General features: G+C 36.9%; 1 protein-coding gene across 3 annotated transcripts in view; it reads left to right on the forward strand.

The window, feature by feature from the left end:
- LOC122793577 (cytosolic phospholipase A2 gamma-like) overlaps positions 1-18,403 on the forward strand; it is a 1,122,344-nt gene that overhangs the window by 407,843 nt on the left and 696,098 nt on the right. For all 3 annotated transcript variants that reach the window (XM_044061746.1, XM_044061744.1, XM_044061745.1), the window contains one exon: positions 7,020-7,159. In XM_044061746.1, coding sequence (XP_043917681.1) covers positions 7,068-7,159 — 92 coding nt within the window. In that variant the 5' untranslated portion in view covers positions 7,020-7,067. The remainder of the gene's footprint in view (positions 1-7,019; positions 7,160-18,403) is intronic.

Below are 18,403 nucleotides of genomic sequence, written 5' to 3' on the forward strand. Positions count from 1 at the left end.
TACAGAGATCGCAGTACAGTGCGGTTTGGGAAAATTCATCCCTTTCCTCACTGTAGTGTGATCTCGGAGTTGGAATATATAGTTAGCAGGGGTGTAGCCCACCACGGGGTGCAAGGGGGGCTTACCCCCCTGCAAAAACATGATGTTAAGTATAGGCATTTACTTTACGTGAGCTCCTATACGGACATCATATGATGCTTTTGGATAAAATGTCGAATCTGTTGAATTCGTTCAGCTGATTCGACATGGTGACTTGTTCTTTATTTTAACATTCAAGGTTTATTTTCGATATGTCGAACGGAAATTATTTTGCCATTCGACATATTGATAGTAAACCTATCTAGTCACTAGTGACAAGTAGCAGTTGTCAGAAAAGGAAATTCAAAAAAAGGGGACTGCTGTGAAGAAGTTATGGTAAGCCAGTTGTAGAAGAATGGGAACAGGAGTACAAAAGAAACAGATCAAGAGTTAAATGTTAACAGAGATCCAAAATATTAAAATATGTAGTCTAGTCAAAGTAAGTTATAGCCCTGTGGAGTAATTCGGTGTCTTTAATATTTTTAGTCAGGTTTCTGTGAGAACAAAAATGCTTGGAGCATGCTGTGCCATGCAGAAATGGAGTTCATTTATTTTGTTGGAAATGCTTTACAAATTTAAATGAAAGAGTTTTAAGGCACAGTTGTTTGGGGAGGTGAGGTATTACAGTATATAAGGGCTTGAATTGTGGGTGTAAGATGCAGGAGAGGTGGAAAGGTGGTGAATAAATGTTTGAGGGAAACAGTATGGCTTTAGGGAAATGTATATAATTTATATATTGAGTAGTATATAACAATAGATGTTCTTCATCTCATATTGCTGCAGTCCTTACATATGGGTAGTCCGCTGTCCTCGGTCGGCCCGAATACCAAAGTATTAGGCTGACGTCGGTCAAGGCGCTTAGAACTGACCTCAGGACGTCAGGGTATAAAAGCGCATGACCGACGTCATATCCTCAGTCTTTTTTGCCGCATGGTCCGATGCAGAAGCAGCGTTGCAAGTGCCGTTCGGCGTTCTGAAATTTTTCGAGTTCGGAGTTTCAGACCGAATCCAAGTTGGGCTAAGTACCCCGTTGGGGAATATTTTGGTTTTTTCTTGCCTCAGTGTATTACCGGATGTCAGAAAAAGTGAATAATTGTATTTCTTGTGGGAAACAGATACCGCATAGGGATTATCACTCTTTGTGTATTCCTTGTTTGGGGCCTGAGCACGACGTAGTCGGGTGTCGCTTTTGTGCTCGGTTTAATAAGCGCACCATTAAACGAAGGTTAGATTGCGCTAGGTTGGTCTTTGGTAAGCGGTGCAATTATAACATGCCGTCGGATTCTCCGACGCCCGCTACCTCGAAGAAGCGCAAGGACAAAGTGGTTAAACCTAGACAGGATGAGTCGTCCGTTCCGGACGCCGGTGCTTTAGAGGTTTCAGTGGAACCGGTGGTTCCGACGGAGGCTTCGCTGGAGTCTCAGGGGGAGACTTTGATTTTGCAGGATGTGGCCTCTCAGGAGGCAGGTCAGGCTGAGGGGGCTTCTCAAGTTACTTTACTCCCTCCCTTCCCAGGGTGATTAGGCCCTCTCCTTCTATTTCCAAAGGTTCTTCTAGAGGCAGGCCAGGCTTGTCTTCTGTTGGTGTCAGTCCTGGTTCTGCAGGGTCTGTACCTAAGAAACACATGCTTAAAATGGCAGAAGATTTGATTACTCTGATTAGGGGTTCTATGCCCCCTCCTGATAAGAGGCCTAGGGTGGAGCCAGAGATGGAATGTTTTGAACAGGCTTCAGATGATTCAGAGTCTTCGGCTTGAGACTTACAGGAATTCACGCCTTATTCTGATTCTGATGCAGAAGATTCCACTCCTTCTGCTTCTCCTCCAGAGGATTTTTCTTTTTCAGAAACACTTCATTCTATGAGGGAACATTTTAAGTGGGAAGGTCAGGATTTTTCCGACTCTAGGAAAAGGCTAAGGGAATTTTTGTTTTTACCTCAGCATAGACCCTTGGCTATACCCCCTGTTTTGGATGTTGTACAAGATGTGTTTTCAGAGGCTTCCCTTAATCCTGATTCTCTGCCTCCTGCGCCAGTTAAACTGGATAGGTATTACAGGGTGCCTGAAGCGCATAAATATCTTTATAAGAGCCCTAGGGCAGACCCAGAAACTGTTAGCCAGGGACCTAAGGGTGCCAGGGCCTCTGTTGTAAAGAATCCAGTTCCTCTAGATAAAGAGGCTAGAGCCTTGGATAGATGGGGAAAAAAGGTCTATACCTCTTCTACTCTAGCAATGAGGGCTTTGAATTGCCAATTTCATATGTTGAAGTATCAGAATTTTCTTCTTTCTCAATTGAAATCTAAGGTGGATGCTCTGGCAGAGGGCATTGAGTGTAAAGAATTACAAGATTTGGTACATGTCTCTGAACAGGTGGGTAAGCATTCCTTACAATGTGGTTTTGATGCTTTGCAGGCCTCTTCTAGGGTGGCTGCCACTGGTTCAGTTCTCCGCAGGCATGCCTGGCTGAAGGATCAGAATTTATCAGACCATGTTAAGACCAGGATTTTGGATGCTCCTTTACAGTCTGAAGTGTTGTTTGGCCCACCTGTGGAGTCAGTCTTAAAGAAAATGGAGGACAAGGCTAAGTCTATGCAGACTGTTAAAGATTTTTTGCAGGTCCAGCCTCCGAAGTTTAGTAGAAATTGGCCTACTAAGGGGTGGACGTATCCTTCCTCTGATTCTCAGTCTAGGGGTAGATCTAGACGTGGTAGGGGCAGGGCTCAGAGTACTTTCAGGCCTAGAACATGGAGTTCACCTGCACAGTCTTCGAGTGAGGGCAGGGGCCAGTCCTTTCGTAAACAGGCCCAATGACCTACTTTTGCAGCTGCCAGATTCTTCTCGCCTGGCAGCACCTTTGGGAGGAAGGTTGGCACTCTTCAAGGAAAATTGGCTTTTGATTACCCAGGACAAATGGGTATTGGATATCATACACCGAGGTTACAAGTTTTATTTCCATACCTTGCCTCCTTTCAAAGGCATGCCAGACGTTCCTCCTCAGCAAAGACTAGAAGCTCACAAACAGATTGCTCTATTGCTTCAAATAGGGGCTATACAACCGGTCCCTTTGTCAGAAGTGGGCCTAGGATTTTATTCTCGCCTGTTTCTAGTACCAAAGAAAGGGAATACGTGGAGACCAATTTTGGATTTATCTATCCTCAACACATATCTGGACATTCCAAAGTTCAAAATGTTGACGTTACAACAGCTTTTACCTCTGCTGGGCAAAGATCACTGGATGGTGACTCTGGATCTCAAAGAGGCTTACCTTCATGTTCCTATCAGGCCCAGTTGCAGAAAATATCTGCGTTTTCGGACTGGGAATTTACATTATCAGTTCTCTGCATTGCCCTTTGGCTTATCTACTGCGCCCAGAGTGTTCACAAAGGTTCTGGCTCCAGTGATAGCCTTCTTCAGGCTAAAAGGAATACAAATTTATCCTTATTTGGACGATTGCCTGATTCTGGCTCAAGAAAAGGACGAACTTCTTCATCATCTACAGTATGTGATGGCAGTGTTAAGATGCCTAGGGTATTCTGTGAACGAAATAAAGTCCAGTCTAGTACCCTCTCAGGACATGTGCTTTCTGGGTGTGAGACTGAATACAGCAGCCCAGATGGCCTTTTTGACCCCGGACAAACAAAAGAATCTTTCTCTTTATTTCCATTAATTGTCTCGTCAGTCCAGGCTGACTGCAAGGACAGTCCTTCAAGCCTTGGGGTTCATGGCATCTTGTATTCTGGTGCTTCCCAATGCCAAACTGCATATGAGGAAGCTGCAATGGTATCTTAAAAATGTATGGACACAACACTGCCAAGATCTGAACACTGTCATTCAAATAATACCTTGCATTCAAAAGGAGTTTTTGTGGTGGGCTCAGGAATGTCACCTAAACAAGGGACTCTCTGTGACCCGGCCAGAGGCGAGTCAGATTTTAACGACAGATGCCTCAGACAAAGCTTGGGGAGCTCATCTGAATGGAAAATGGGTACAAGACACGTGGCCTGCCAGACTTCAACATTTGCACATCAATTTGAAGGAGATGTCAGCAGTCCAATTTGCATTGATGGCTTTCAAGGATTTACTTCTCCCAGGACAGGTGTTGATTCAAACAGACAACACAACTGTCATGTGGTACATCAACAAGCAAGGGGGAACTCATTCATACCCTCTTTGCAGGCAAGCAATGATTTTGTGGGAGACTGCTCTCAGATTACAGCTAAATCTTCAAGCAAGGTTTCTGCCAGGAGCACAGAACTCCTTAGCAGATGTGTTGAGCAGACAGATGATGGATCCCCACGAGTGGAAATTGGATCCTCATGTATTTCGAAGGTTGACAGTGTTTTGGGGAACTCCAGACATAGATCTGTTCGCTTCTCCACTAAACTACCAGTTGCCAAAGTTTTGCACAAAAAGGTTTCATCACACAGCTTGGAGGGTGGATGCTCTGTCATTCAGTTGGAGCAATCTTCACGTTTATGCCTTTCCACCACTGCCTCTCCTCCCAAAGGTACTTCTGAAGGTCAGACAGGACAAACCATCCATGATTTTAATAGCTCTAGATTGGCCTCGTCAACACTGGTATCCACTACTGAGAAGTTTGGTACGGGAGCCTCCATGGCCTTTGCCTTCGATTCCACACCTTCTGTCTCAGGAGAACAGTCATTTACTCAATGTCAAACTTCAGTCTCTGCATCTAACAGCCTGGCATATTCTGTTCTAGAACCTGGAGGGTCTCAGCTTCCACAACAAGTTTTAAATGTGATTTTGGAAGCCAGAAGGCCTAGTACAAGGAAAGGTTTACGCTGATAAATGGAGGAGATTTTTTATTTGGAGCAAAGCAAAGAACTTTGATGTTTCCAAGCCTGATGTAAGTGCTTCTCTTCAATACCTTACTGAGTTATTGGACAAGGGTTTGTCCTTCTCCTCTATTAAGATTCATGCTGCAGCTATTTCTGCTCACTATGACTGTGACCCACCATTATTTTCTCATCCTTTGTTTAAGCAATTTCTTGAACATAAGACCCCCATGTAGAGCTCCTACTCCTGCTTGGGATCTCAATTTTGTGTTGGAGAAACTCACTCTACAGCCATTTGAGCCTGCAGCTACTGCCGATTTAAAATATTTATCATGGAAGACTGCTTTTTTGTTGGCCATTACCTCTGCGAGAAGGGTTTCTGAATTACAGGCCCTTATGGCAGTTGAGCCTTTCTTAATTTTCCATAAGGATAGGGTATCTTTGCGTACTAATCCTTCCTTTATGCCTAAAGTGGTTTCTAGTGTGGCTTTAAACCAAACTATTCATTTGCCTACTTTTATGCAAACCCCCAAAATAAAGGGGAAAAGATTTTGCACACTTTGGATATACACAGGCAGTTGCGATATTATTTGAGCAGAACTAAAGGGTTCAGACAGTCTCAGCAGTTGTTTGTTTCTTTTGCTTTGGGTTCTCAGGGCAAACCTGTTTCAAAACAAACTATTTCAAAGTGGATTGGCTTTTGTATTTCTTTCTGTTACTCCCATCATGGTAAGGAGATTCCGGCTGGGATCAGGCCTCATTCCACTAGGGCTACTGCCACTTCTACAGCTTTTTTAAGGGGGGTGGCTACTAAAGATATTTTGGAAGCAGCTACTTGGAGTTCAGTGCATACTTTCTCTAAGCATTACCACCTTCCACTTTACTCTAAATCTAGGGCTGGATTTGCCACTGCTATTTTACAGGGCATTTTAGCAGCTCCTAATGCTTTATAATTTTACCAACCTCCCTTACCTCTGCTTTGGGATTCTACCCATATGTAAGGACTGCAGCAATGTGAGATGAAGAACATAGTACAGTTTTGTACCTACCATAAATGTAGATGTTCGAAGATCCACATTGCTGCAGTCCAATTTACCCTCCCTCCTTCCCCTCTGTTTTTTGGGGTGGTTGTATGGTTTGGATTGTAAATATTGTATATATTGTTGGTACATGGGTGGTTGGATGTGTTTTTGGCTATGCCCTCTCTTTTTGGGCCTTCTGACATCTGGGGCAAGAAAAGACTGAGGATATGACGTCGGTCATGCGCTTTTATACCCTGACGTCCTGAGGTCAGTTCTAAGCGCCTTGACCGACGTCAGCCTAATACTTTGGTATTCGGGCCGACCGAGGACAGCGGACTACCCATATGTAAGGACTGCAGCAATGTGGATCTTCGAACATCTACATTTATGGTAGGTACAAAACTGTACTTTTATTTAACAAGCATTTGTTACATGCACTGTGTATGTGTGTGTGTGCATGTTTACTAGATGAGCTGGTGAACTGAGGGGGTGGGAAGGAATCAAAATGGGCAGACTCACAGGCATAAGTGGAGACAATTAGTTTACTGCATAGTATGGGAAACTAAAATACAAGTATTTTGCTGGCAGTTCAGATCGACTTGTGCTATAAAAATAAAGAACTTGCCACTGAACGCTCTTATTGTAAGTGCTACAGCTTCTTTTGCAATTAAATTATGGTGTATGATGACCATGTAAGTTCAAACAGCCATAGTAGCACACTTTCACATGATATTGTAATGGATATTGTTTGCATAATGTAGCCAGTGTGAAACCACTAAATTTATGTCAAAATTAATATGTCTGCTTATGATCAGAAATTAAATGCCAGGCAAAGTTACTTTTTTCACATGGTTCGTCTAAGGTCTGGGATTCAGACTTGCAGTGGTCCTGCAAGTTTACTTCTTAGCCACCTATTTGTGGTCAGAAATGAGATGTGGGACAACATTGCTGTTTTCACTTGGTATCCATCTGAAAGTGTGGTACTTTCCTGTTTATGCTAAGTCCCTGTGATTGCATGAGTTGATATTAAAAGCACTGCTTTCATGACAGTTATATGGGTTCTTTATTTCACTATATTCAATCATTGCTGCTTTTTTTGTTTTTTTCTTTGATTTGGATGAACAGGATGCTCCTACTATTGCTGTTCTGGCATCAGGCGGCGGGCTGCGTGCTATGATAAGCTTGGCAGGAACCTTGGAAGCACTGAATGAAGCAGGTCTGCTGAACTGTGTGACATACCTCTGTGGAGTGTCTGGCTCAACTTGGTAAATGAATAACATGTATTCAGTTTTTTGTTTGTACACGTGTTATATTCAGTTACATTTCATTGTCTTCAGACAACTTCTTTATTTCCACCAAGTTTACGTTTAGTTTGCATGCGTATATTTCTTATTGTTAGCTACTTTAATGATAAGATTTGAATGTAAAATGTACAAAATGATAACATTTAAAGAAAGTGTGTGTGTGTGTGTGTGTGTGTGTGTGTGTGTGTGTGTGTGTGTGTGTGTGTGTGTGTGTGTGTTAGCACACTGTCATAGTAAGCCACATTGTTGCTTGCCAGTAAGGTTCACTAGCTTGGTTTTCAGTAGAGATGTCTTCTCTGTGGAGTCTGCATGTCTTCACTGTTTTCACATGAATTTCCTCTGGATGCTTCACTTTTGTGTAAATTGTCCACAGATGTATGTGCATGCATGTCTGATATCACATAGTTACATTGTTATGTAGTTAATCCCTTGCAGCACTGGTCAGCCAGAACTTTTAAATGGCAATCTCCGGTCAGATATTAAAAAATGCCTGGTAGGTTTGCCTAGTAAAGTCTACAGATGATGGTGGTTGTTCATGATGGTTATTATAGGAATTAGCTGTGACTCATAAACATGGATGGATGAATGTATATTTGGAATATATGAGGATTTAGTATGTAACACATGAAATATCTAATAGTTTAGGGAATGAATTTCACAATGAGTGATTAAGCAACAAGTCATGAGCCAAAGTTCCCTAGGCATGCAGCATAAAATACTTCATGTATCACACATACCAGACACACCCAAATTTCAATTTTTTTTATTTTTTACTTATGTTAAGTGCTTAAATTTCTGCTGAACATACACACACACACACACACACACACACACACATATATATATATATATATATATATATATATATATATATATATATATATTATATCACAGTCAAAGGAGGCAGCAGAACACAGCAGTAAAATTCAAGAATTTAATCCCAGACCAAGCAGTAGAACAAACAGGAAGTTCTTTTGCAGCAGCAGCTGCTTCATCAGATAAATAAGGCTCCAAACTGTAGTACGTTTAAACAGCAAAGCAGCCAATTAGCATGCAAAAACAATTAGGAATTAACAAGAGCCCTTAAAGCCAAATAAAAAAATGCATCTCAAAGCTCATTATATAAACATAAAAACATTTCATTCATAAAAACATATAAAGCATTCCATTCAACAGCCAAAAAATGCAGCTCAGAACTCATTATATAAACATGAAAACATTTCATACATAAAAACATATACAACATTCCATTCATAAAAATCATTATAAAAATACTGAACATAATTAATATCTATCTGGCTAAAGGTCTATTCATTAAAACTGGTTTAATAGAAAATTTATCATTGAGGCCTTTCCTCATAGTAGCTTTCATTCTAATAATCCAGTTCAATTCTTTGCTTTCTAACTTAGTTCTATGTGGGCCCCCCCTTATACCCACATTGACTGTTTCAACAGCCATAAACTTAAAATTGTGCTGAGCACCTAGTAACATGATGTGCTTAGATAGAGCATTAGTCTCAGCTCTGCTAGAGATATCATATTGATGCTCCCTCATCCTGTCTAGTTACCTGTGTGTTGTCATCCCAATGTAGAAACAGTAGCAAGCCATGCAATAAGCTAAATAAACTAGATTCACTGTGTTACAGTTAGCTCTGGCTCTGAAAAACATCTTTTTATGCATATCTGGATGTTCAAATGCAGCACTACTGTCAATCAAATGACAGTAGTTACAGGCCCGACAAGGATAGGTACCAATATTTATCTGTGTATCAGTACTGGAGTAAAATTTTGGATAACATAATTTCTTAAGTGATCTCTTATTCTTATACATATAACTCAGGGCTTCTACTATTGATTCCACTCTCTCATTAGATCTAAGTATATCCCAGTGTTTAGCATAGATGTCCTTCAACAATCTAATGCTGCTGGCATAAGTAACTTGTACTCTCAGTTTACAGTTGGTCACTTTCTGTTTGCAAAATTGAGTGGGTGAAGAGAAATATGGCTTACCCTCCTGAGTTCTAGATGTATATGCTCGAGCTGTAACCGAGCTAATTTCTTTCTTATTATAACCCCTCTCAAGGAATCGCTGTTCCATATGTTTCAATTCACAAGAGAAGGTGGAGTCACCTGCTGTCAATCTGGATGTTCTTAACATCTGTGCTGTCACAACATTGTTAAAAATGTGCCCAGGATGCATACATTGTCTGTGGACAAACGTATTCCTATGGCAACTTTTCCTATAGATTTCAGAAGTAAAAGCACCATCAAGTCCCCTGGTAATCCTAACATCAAGAAAATCTATACTTACAGTAGAGCTACTGGCCGTCAAACCAAGAAAGTCAGTACTACTGTTGAGTGTATATATATATATATATATATATATATATATATATATATATATATATCCAAAAAAAGGAACCAGAAATAAGAACTAGGAAACCGACCCAGGAAGCGACAACAGCAGCTGTAAGTTTTAGTGACCTTTTCTTGTTTGAAGTCTTTCCTGATGTGTGTGTGTGTATATATATATATATATATATATATATATATATATATATATATATATATATACATACATGGTTCCTATTACGTGATCGCAGACGCATTTTATTGAATGGGTCTTGATCAAACGTAAAAGAACGAAAAGGCAAAATAGCAAAGTGGCTTCTAAGTGAATTCTTTCCCTGGGAAAGAATTTTCTTGGCCGCTTCTGTTACTTTGCCATTTTTGGCACAGTAGTGCATACTCGGAGTTGCTATATTTAAGTATGGGGGGTGTGGGGCACATTAATGTTTTAAAGTTTTTTTTTTTGGAACAGCAATTTTTTTGGAAAAAAAAATCACTGTTCTGAGGTTTCAACATTGTAAGCTTTTGCTTACATGGGGTCGATTAATCATCATTCACTTTTGTAAGCATTCGATGATATAATATAGACCCTATATATATATATATATATATATATATATATATATATATATATATATATATATATATATTATATCATATTACTAGATATAGTAGTGTAGAGAGTATGTATTTGCCTTTAAATGACTCAAAGTGTGTACTGCAGTGTGGATTATGGAAATGTTCTCACAGTAATTAGCTAGAGAAGAGGGTATTAATTATAATTTGATATGGTATGTAAAGAGGTTACCTGAGAGCAGATCACCAGAATGTTTCTCACTGAAGCACCACCAAAAGGAAGACCCTGGAAGCATGGACAGAGAACCCTTTCTGGGCTACCTGTGGATTATATTTGGGGAAGACCCTGTGTTTAGAGCTGGAGTCTGGAAGAGACTTGTAACTTAGACCTTTCTTGTGTTAAAAGACAGCTTATTTCCTGGAGGAGTTGGGTGGCCTGACCATTCCTGACTATTGTTACTGAGAACAACTGAAGTTCTGCTTATTTTTTGAAACTGCAAAGCCAACTTGGATGATAGTTTGGTGTGTGGCTTATTAAATAAACCTGTTTTCAAACTTATGTTCTGCTTCCATTGCCATTTTGGACTTGCACTAGTGGTGTGCTTATAAGCAAAATTTGGCCTTAAATGTGCTATTTGTTTGGATTCTTGCAGTAGGTCTGCTGCTAAGTGCCAACCATGTTTTAAACTGCTAATTTTCTACAACATTGTAGTTGTTGTGTTCCTGGCATGATTTCTGAGTGATTCAGCCATGGAGGATTTAATACAGATACTTGCAGATTTGTAGGTAGGTACTCACCCAAAGCTAATGCAACTGCATCAACAACTAGTGGTGGACTCTTTAGCTGTCATCCTAAAGACTGTCCAAGCAATGAATAAATTAGCCACAAATTATTTATTTATCCTTTGTTGACTGGGTTAGTCCCACTAAGCTAGTAGCCTGCTTTTAGGGGAGACCCAAGATGGTATTTATACCACTAGAAAAAGTTTTTTCAGGGCATCAGGGGACTTCCACTACTCAAGAATTGTATTTGCAGTTTGCCTAGGGTGAGTATGTGTGCATATCCCTTTTGTAGCACAGTGACAACTGGTAGGATGGTGTGTGAGGTGGAGTTAGTGTTGGAAGGAGTGCAGGGGAATGCCAACTCTAAAGAAGTTACTTGTGGCATTGAAAGGATTCAGAAAGCCTTGTTTGTGGATTCAGAGGATGTGGTAAAAGAGGAGTACATTGTTTCAATCCTCCAGTTGGGAGGGTTGCAGAATGATATATTAAATGAAATGATAAATAAAAGTGAACCAGAGAATGATGTGTCATTGGGAGGAATAAATGGAAAAATATAAGGACAGGAAGTGGAAGATATTAAGAAAGGGAACAATACACAAAAAAGTAAACCTATGTGGAGACAGTGGCAAATATTGGTGGAGAGCAGAAAGAAAAGAAAAAAGAATATAACATCAAAAGAAAATTCATGGTGAGAATATCTAGCAAAAGACACAATGAGATTGTCATATTTGAGTAATGTGACACTGTAATACTTTTAAAAATTAAAACACATGAGATAAGAGCTTTCATTTTAATGAACAAACAGATATGTTGTGCCCTTTTTGAGACTGCACAATGTATGGAAACTATTTTGTGTGAATATGAAAAAAGACACAATGATAATCCATGGAATGACTGTGAAGTAGAAGTTGTTTTTCAAAATGCAAAAATAAAATACATATACAATTTCAGACAATGAAAGGACATTTAAATAATATTTGTAATGAATTGATGGAAATTTCAAAATATTATGATAATAGGGCTGATGGACTAAGGGATGGTATTGCAGTGTTGTGTAAAAATTGAATTGGAAAAAATTATACAAATGTCAAGTATTAATCTTGAAGGAAACAATGGTGTGGTAAAGTTTTGAGGACAAACAAGAACATGCTGTTTTTGTGAGAAAGAAAGACATTTGTAAGTAACTGTGATAAAAAGAGATGTTATATATGTATTAACTAGATATAATGTAAATAAATGTGAACTAGAACATTACAAATGTAAAAAAACTGGGCATGCATGTATGGATTGTAAGGAAAATATAATGAAATAGATAATGAAAATAAGGGGGAGGAGAAAGAACAAAATGGAAAAGATATGGAAATAGAAATGGAAGAAAACTTACAGAAAGAAAAGGATGTTAAATAAAAGAAGCTGAAGAATTAGGAATAGATTCAGAAGAGTGTGAGGAAGAAGATAGGAAGTTGGAAGGTAGTAAAATGAAAAAATAACTTTATTGTTAAAAAAAATGAGAGGCAGAAAAAGGAAATTCAAAGGCATACACTTAAAAGAAGAAAGAAAAGAAAGGACATGGATAAGACCTATATATTTGAAAAGTGGTATAAGAAGAGTATGGTTTCCTTTAAATTAAGGAATAGAGAAAATAACAATTTAATTTTTTTTCAGTAAATGTAAACAACATAACAAATATAATAAGAAGGCTATTGATTTTAGAATTGTGTAATAAATGTGATGTAGATATATCCATATGTCATTTGTAAAGAAAGGGAGAATTTATTTCAACAGATGTTAGATTACATATTAGTATATATGGATATTATCATAACAGAATACTTCAATTGTGATTTAAGGGGCAAAAAGAGAAAGAATGGAAAAGATGTAAGAAAAATGAAAGAAGTTATGAAATATGGAAAATTGGTAATATAGAATAGAAAAGTTTGTTGTATGGAAGAGGTGATGTAAAATATGAGATTAATTATTTTCTAAAATCAAAAAATCTATGTATAGCAGAAGGAGAATCAGTTGCAGCAGGATTTATAGATCATCTTGCTATATGAATGGAAGTATACAAAAACAAAGAATATATTAGAATAGGAAAGGATTTAAAAAGAATTAATGAAAAAGAATATAATGAAACAGGAAAAGAATTGATAATATAGTTATGAAGAGACCATGTTGCTATGAGGAAATGTTATGTTAATTGGTTGATTATTTTTTAAAAGTATATAAAAGAAGTTACTTACAGTGGCAAAGTAAGATAAGAAAGATGGGAAAACAAGGATATGTAAAAACATATGAAGTTTGGTTTTAAAATTTAGAAAAGAAGGAGACAGACTAGTGTGATAAAGAGAAATAAGTTTTTAAAAGAAGTTATGATATTATATAAACAAATATAATTACTTCAGGAAAAAAGAAGAATCAGCATATTATAAAATATTGAAAGAGAATAGTAGTGTGATGAGAGAAATGAAAGACAAAGGAGAAGAAAGAAGTCATTCTCAAATTATGAAAATTGTAGTAAATCATGTAAAGGAAATGTTTAAAAAAGGAGAGAATTAAATAAACTATGGGGAGTAAAAACCTTTTCAGAACAAGTAAATAAGGAAGTTGAAAAAATTGTTTAGCATGAATTAGACAAAGTACTTAAAGTTAAATGTAGATTTGGCTGCAGGTCCAGATGGAATTTGATCTGAAATGTATAAAAATGTATGTGAATGGCAACATGAATATTATTACAAGTATTAAATGAGCAGTTAAACCAGGGTTTGAATAATAAGGAACTATTAAGTGAAATATTAAAATTTATATGGAAGAAAGGAGAAAAATAATATATAAAAAATTGGAGACTAATAGTACTCAATAATACAGATTATAATATATTTATGAAAATAATACAGAAATGATTTGAAAATAAGATGGAATATATAATGGAAGAAAGCTTATATGGTATGGAAGGGAAAGGGTATCAAAAATTATTAATGATATTAAGGGAAATGGTAGATTACATTTTAAAGAGAAGAAAGGATGTTAAACTTATGGTAGGTGATATTAATAAAGCTTTAGATCCAATTCAGTATAATTTTAGTAATGAAATTAAGAAAATTTATATGACAGCATAAAGAATAATAAAATAATAACTTAGGTAAATGGATGGCTAAGTAAAGAAATAAAGATGAATAAGGGCATAAGATAAGGATGCCCTATGAGTAGTATTTTATTTGCATTAGTTATGAATGTGGTAGTTAGGGAGATTAATTGTAAAATGAAGAATGCTAAATATATAATGCAACTAGATGTAGAAATTCTAGTGTTAATGACATGTGGATGATATTATTATAACAACTGAAAATAGCATAAGGATAAGAGAAGCTGTACTTGGTGTAGTTGATTGAAAGAAATAGGTATGACTTTAAGTAAAGTTAAAAGTAAAGGAAAGGGAGGTACAGTAAAATAGCAGGCATACAATTTACAATGAAAGAATTTGCCATGCTAGGTATAAATGTTGGTAAAGAAGGGTATACAACACAATGGGAATCATTATTAAAGGAATTGAAAGAAATGTGTTTTTTATGGAAAACATAGATTGGCTTATAATAAAAAAGTGAATTTAATAAAGTCAGTATTAATAGGTAAAATAGCATATTTGCCAGATGTGTTAATGATTCCAAATATTCATGAGAAATAATTAGAACTATTTTTTTATTTATATGAGGTTCTAGATTAAATCCAGTTAGAAGGGAGTATTATATATGAATAAATAGGAAGGAAGACTAGGCCTGTTAAATCCAGTGGTTTACGCAGCATCTTTAAATTTGTATAAAGTACTGAAATAGATAAATAAAACAGATGCGAAACTAGTAACATGAGTATAAACAATTTTGGGAAATAAGAAAAAAAACAAAAGAATAAAATAAGTTCTTAATGAAGAAGTAAAGAATTATCAGCAAATGAAAAAGAAAATTGGAAAATAAAGGTTAATGAAATAGAAGAAAATTGAAAAATATAGTATCAGAATATAATGACACTATATTATTATGTTAATCTGTGGGAAAATATGTCAGGGGAAAGGATTAAAGCAATAAAACAAAGAAATAAATTGTGAAGTAATCAAGTAGAATGCCAAACTTTTTATGGAGTAGGAGTAACAAAATTACTATTAAAAGGTTATATGCCTTATAACAAAAGTGAAAGAATAATTGTGGGAGAAATTATGTGCTGAAATTTTTCTTGTAGATTTTAAACACAGTAACACTATAAATATGGATATAATTGAATATTGGTATTATAAGACCATAAGTAAAGAATAACAAATGATAAAAAATGTTTTATTTAGTATGGGTAATTTGGAATGAGCGAATTAATGAAGTTATGTTTAATAGGAAATGGATATTGTCAATAATACTAAAGAAAATTAGATGGTTATGGAAAAAGAGTGGGGGGTCTGACTTAAATAAGAAAACGGAACTGTGTATGTATGTATATTTATGAACAGATAAAAATGTAAATATGTATATACGTTATTATGCAAATAATATGTAAATTAAGGATCCCTACTCTTTTTGGTGGGTGCTGTAAGATCTTTTATATCCACCCACATTGCAACTGAGAGGAAAGGTGCTGAAATTGTATAAGGACACAAATGAGACTGATTGCAGGAAATCTGATAAAAATTAATTCAGATTTATAAATCAGGCTTGGTTTAACCTCTGAGATACAAGCAGATGCATGACTTAAAGCATATTTTAAAATTTTTTATTTTATTTTTTTGTTTAACATTTGTTTACTGGGAAAGTCTGACTTGGAACAAACTCAGTTTTCAGTGGCGGCCCAGGGAGAAATGCTCCAGATGCATGTTTTGGAAATGTGGGCGGAAACTGGAGCACTTACAGGAAGCCCACATGAATGCAGGGAAGACATGTAGACTATGTACAGAAGGCACTCCAGCCAAGAATCGAACCAGAGAACCTCTTGCTGTGAGGTGACAATGCTACTCTCTCAGAATTTAAAATTCTGGCTTGAACCTGATAACAATTGTAAAGAACAACATCTTAAAATGTGAACAATATACAGATTTACAAGAACATTGCTAGTAATAATAAAAACAAACAAACAAAAAAATAGGCACTGCAAAGTGATTCCAAGAAATCCGATATGTTAGTAACTTTAGTACAATACGTAGTTAATGAAAATGTTTTAAAATCAGTAGTCTGCTTTTAAGGCTAAAACTAGAGTAGGAAATGTATCATCATCTGTGAATCAAAAAGCAGCAAGATGTGTTAATTTGCTACAATGCTAAGCTATGTTGTACAAATGAAAATAGTACTATAAAGGTAAATACTGAAATGCATGCTTTAAATGATGTTGTTCCAAAGGAACATGATAAAACTACAACTAGAATAATTGAGTTTGCTCCATGTCATCACATTACAACTATGCTAGTAAAATGTATTTCACTTTTGGATAGGGGACAAGTTCAAGTCCCACTATAGTCTGAAAACACTATATTCTGAAACATCAAAATGACAGAGCATCAAAGCTATAAGAGGTATCAGTACAGGAACTGAAGATGAATTGAAAGAAAAATCTGAAGTAAAAGTCAGTTCCAGACCGAAGTACACAGAGAAAGTTACAAGGAATGTTAACACCAAAACAGACACTGAGTACTGTCAGAATAAAGTGAGTGCATAAGCTGAGATAAGCAGGAAAATGCAGAGTTCTGAGCCTGTTTCTGTTAGTGTAAAGCAGAAATGCAAATAAAAACACAATCTTCAGAACAAATATCTGTGAGCAGGAAGTAGGTGAATTTCTCTTTAAGAAACAGAATAATGTTTTTACAGATCCCTTGGAGAACTAAACTAATAAAACATAATACAGAGATGACTTACAATGAAAGTTTAACTAATACCTTGCAGAGTACACAAGTCACAAAAACAGTAAGAGAGGAAGTCAGGAAAGTGCTAAAATAGTCATGATAGAAGAAGAAGTTTCAAAGTGACTGTAGCAGTCTTGCACTTCTAGACCCTAAAACTGATGTAAGTATTGGATTCTGTAATGACATTAGGAGAGAGAAAGCATTTCACAGTTTGATATCAATCCCATGCCCAGAACTAATGAGTTGATAGAGAGCAAAGGCAAGGGTAAATATGTGACAAGATTAGATTTGATAGCTGACTGACCAATACTACTCATCCCCCTCTTTTCAATGAAAATAACATCATACCTAAGCCCTGATAGTCTATTTCAGTACATAATGTTACCACTTGGCATACATGGAGCCCCAGAAACCTTTCATAGGTTGACAGATAAAATACTGAAGCCTCACTCATGCTATGCCACACCATACATGGATGAAATGTCAATTCATACAGAGGACTAGAAGCCCTACATACCAAAAATGCACATGGTACTAGACTTCACAGCACAGGTAGGCATGACTGTTAAGTACAAAGAAATGCAAACTGAGTATGGTGGAATGTAAGCATTCAGAAATCCTTATAGGAAGAAGGATGGTAAGAATACAGCTAGAAAAAATATGTAAAACTGGCCTGAAAGACAGCTGAATACTTTTCTTGAACTGGCTGTATTATACAGAAAATTTGTGCCTAGTTTTGCAACTATTACCTGACCTATAACATCTGGCCAAAGGAAAGCTCTTGTCAGGGTCCATTGGATTTAATGACGTAAGGAGTATCTTATGTTCTGAACCTGTGTTAGTGACTTACAATTTTACTAAAGAGTTTATTTAATTTACCAATGCATCAGAGGTAGTTTTGAGGGCAGTGCTATCCCAAGACATTCAAGTTAAGGAGCTCCCTGTGAGTTATATTAGCTGATAATTGAGCAATGCAAAAAAAAAATTCCACTAATGAAAGAAAATACCTAGCAGAAATGTGGGTCTTCCATGCTTTGAAACAATACTCCCTAGGTAGACACATCTATTTAGTAGCACATCATCCCCCTTAACAATGATTAAGCTGACAAATAAATAGATGACCATAAGTTGTGCCAGTGAGCACCATCTCTTCTGCCTTTCTGTATACAGTGATTCTCAGGACCTGAAACTGAAATGATGATACATTTTGCAAGGGTAACAGCGCATCACTTAGAGAACAAATCCCCTTTTTGTGCTGGGTGAACAGTTGTAACATGTTGGTTGTGGTGAGTGTGTGTGTCCTTTTAAATGAGCACTCAAAATGTGTACTCCAGTAATTAGTGTAGTAATACTCTCTCAGCAGTTAGGTAGAGAGCAGGATATCGATTTATATTCTAACTGATGTGGTATACAATGGGCCTGGCTGGAAGCAGCACAGCATGAAGAATAAGCGGAAGGAAGCTCAGTCAGGGCTGCCTCTATATTATATCTGTAGAAGAAACTGTGAATAGAACTGAAAGATGAGTCTTGGAAATGCCTGCAGCCTTCGATGATCCTTGTATTAAAATCATATTTCCTGGACTGAGCATTGCTATGGGAAGTAACAAAGGCACTGTTTTTTTTAA

Source organism: Protopterus annectens, chromosome 2.part0, assembly GCF_019279795.1.
Source record: "Protopterus annectens isolate FY-2018-M chromosome 2.part0, PAN1.0, whole genome shotgun sequence".
Lineage (NCBI taxonomy): Eukaryota > Metazoa > Chordata > Ceratodontiformes > Protopteridae > Protopterus > Protopterus annectens.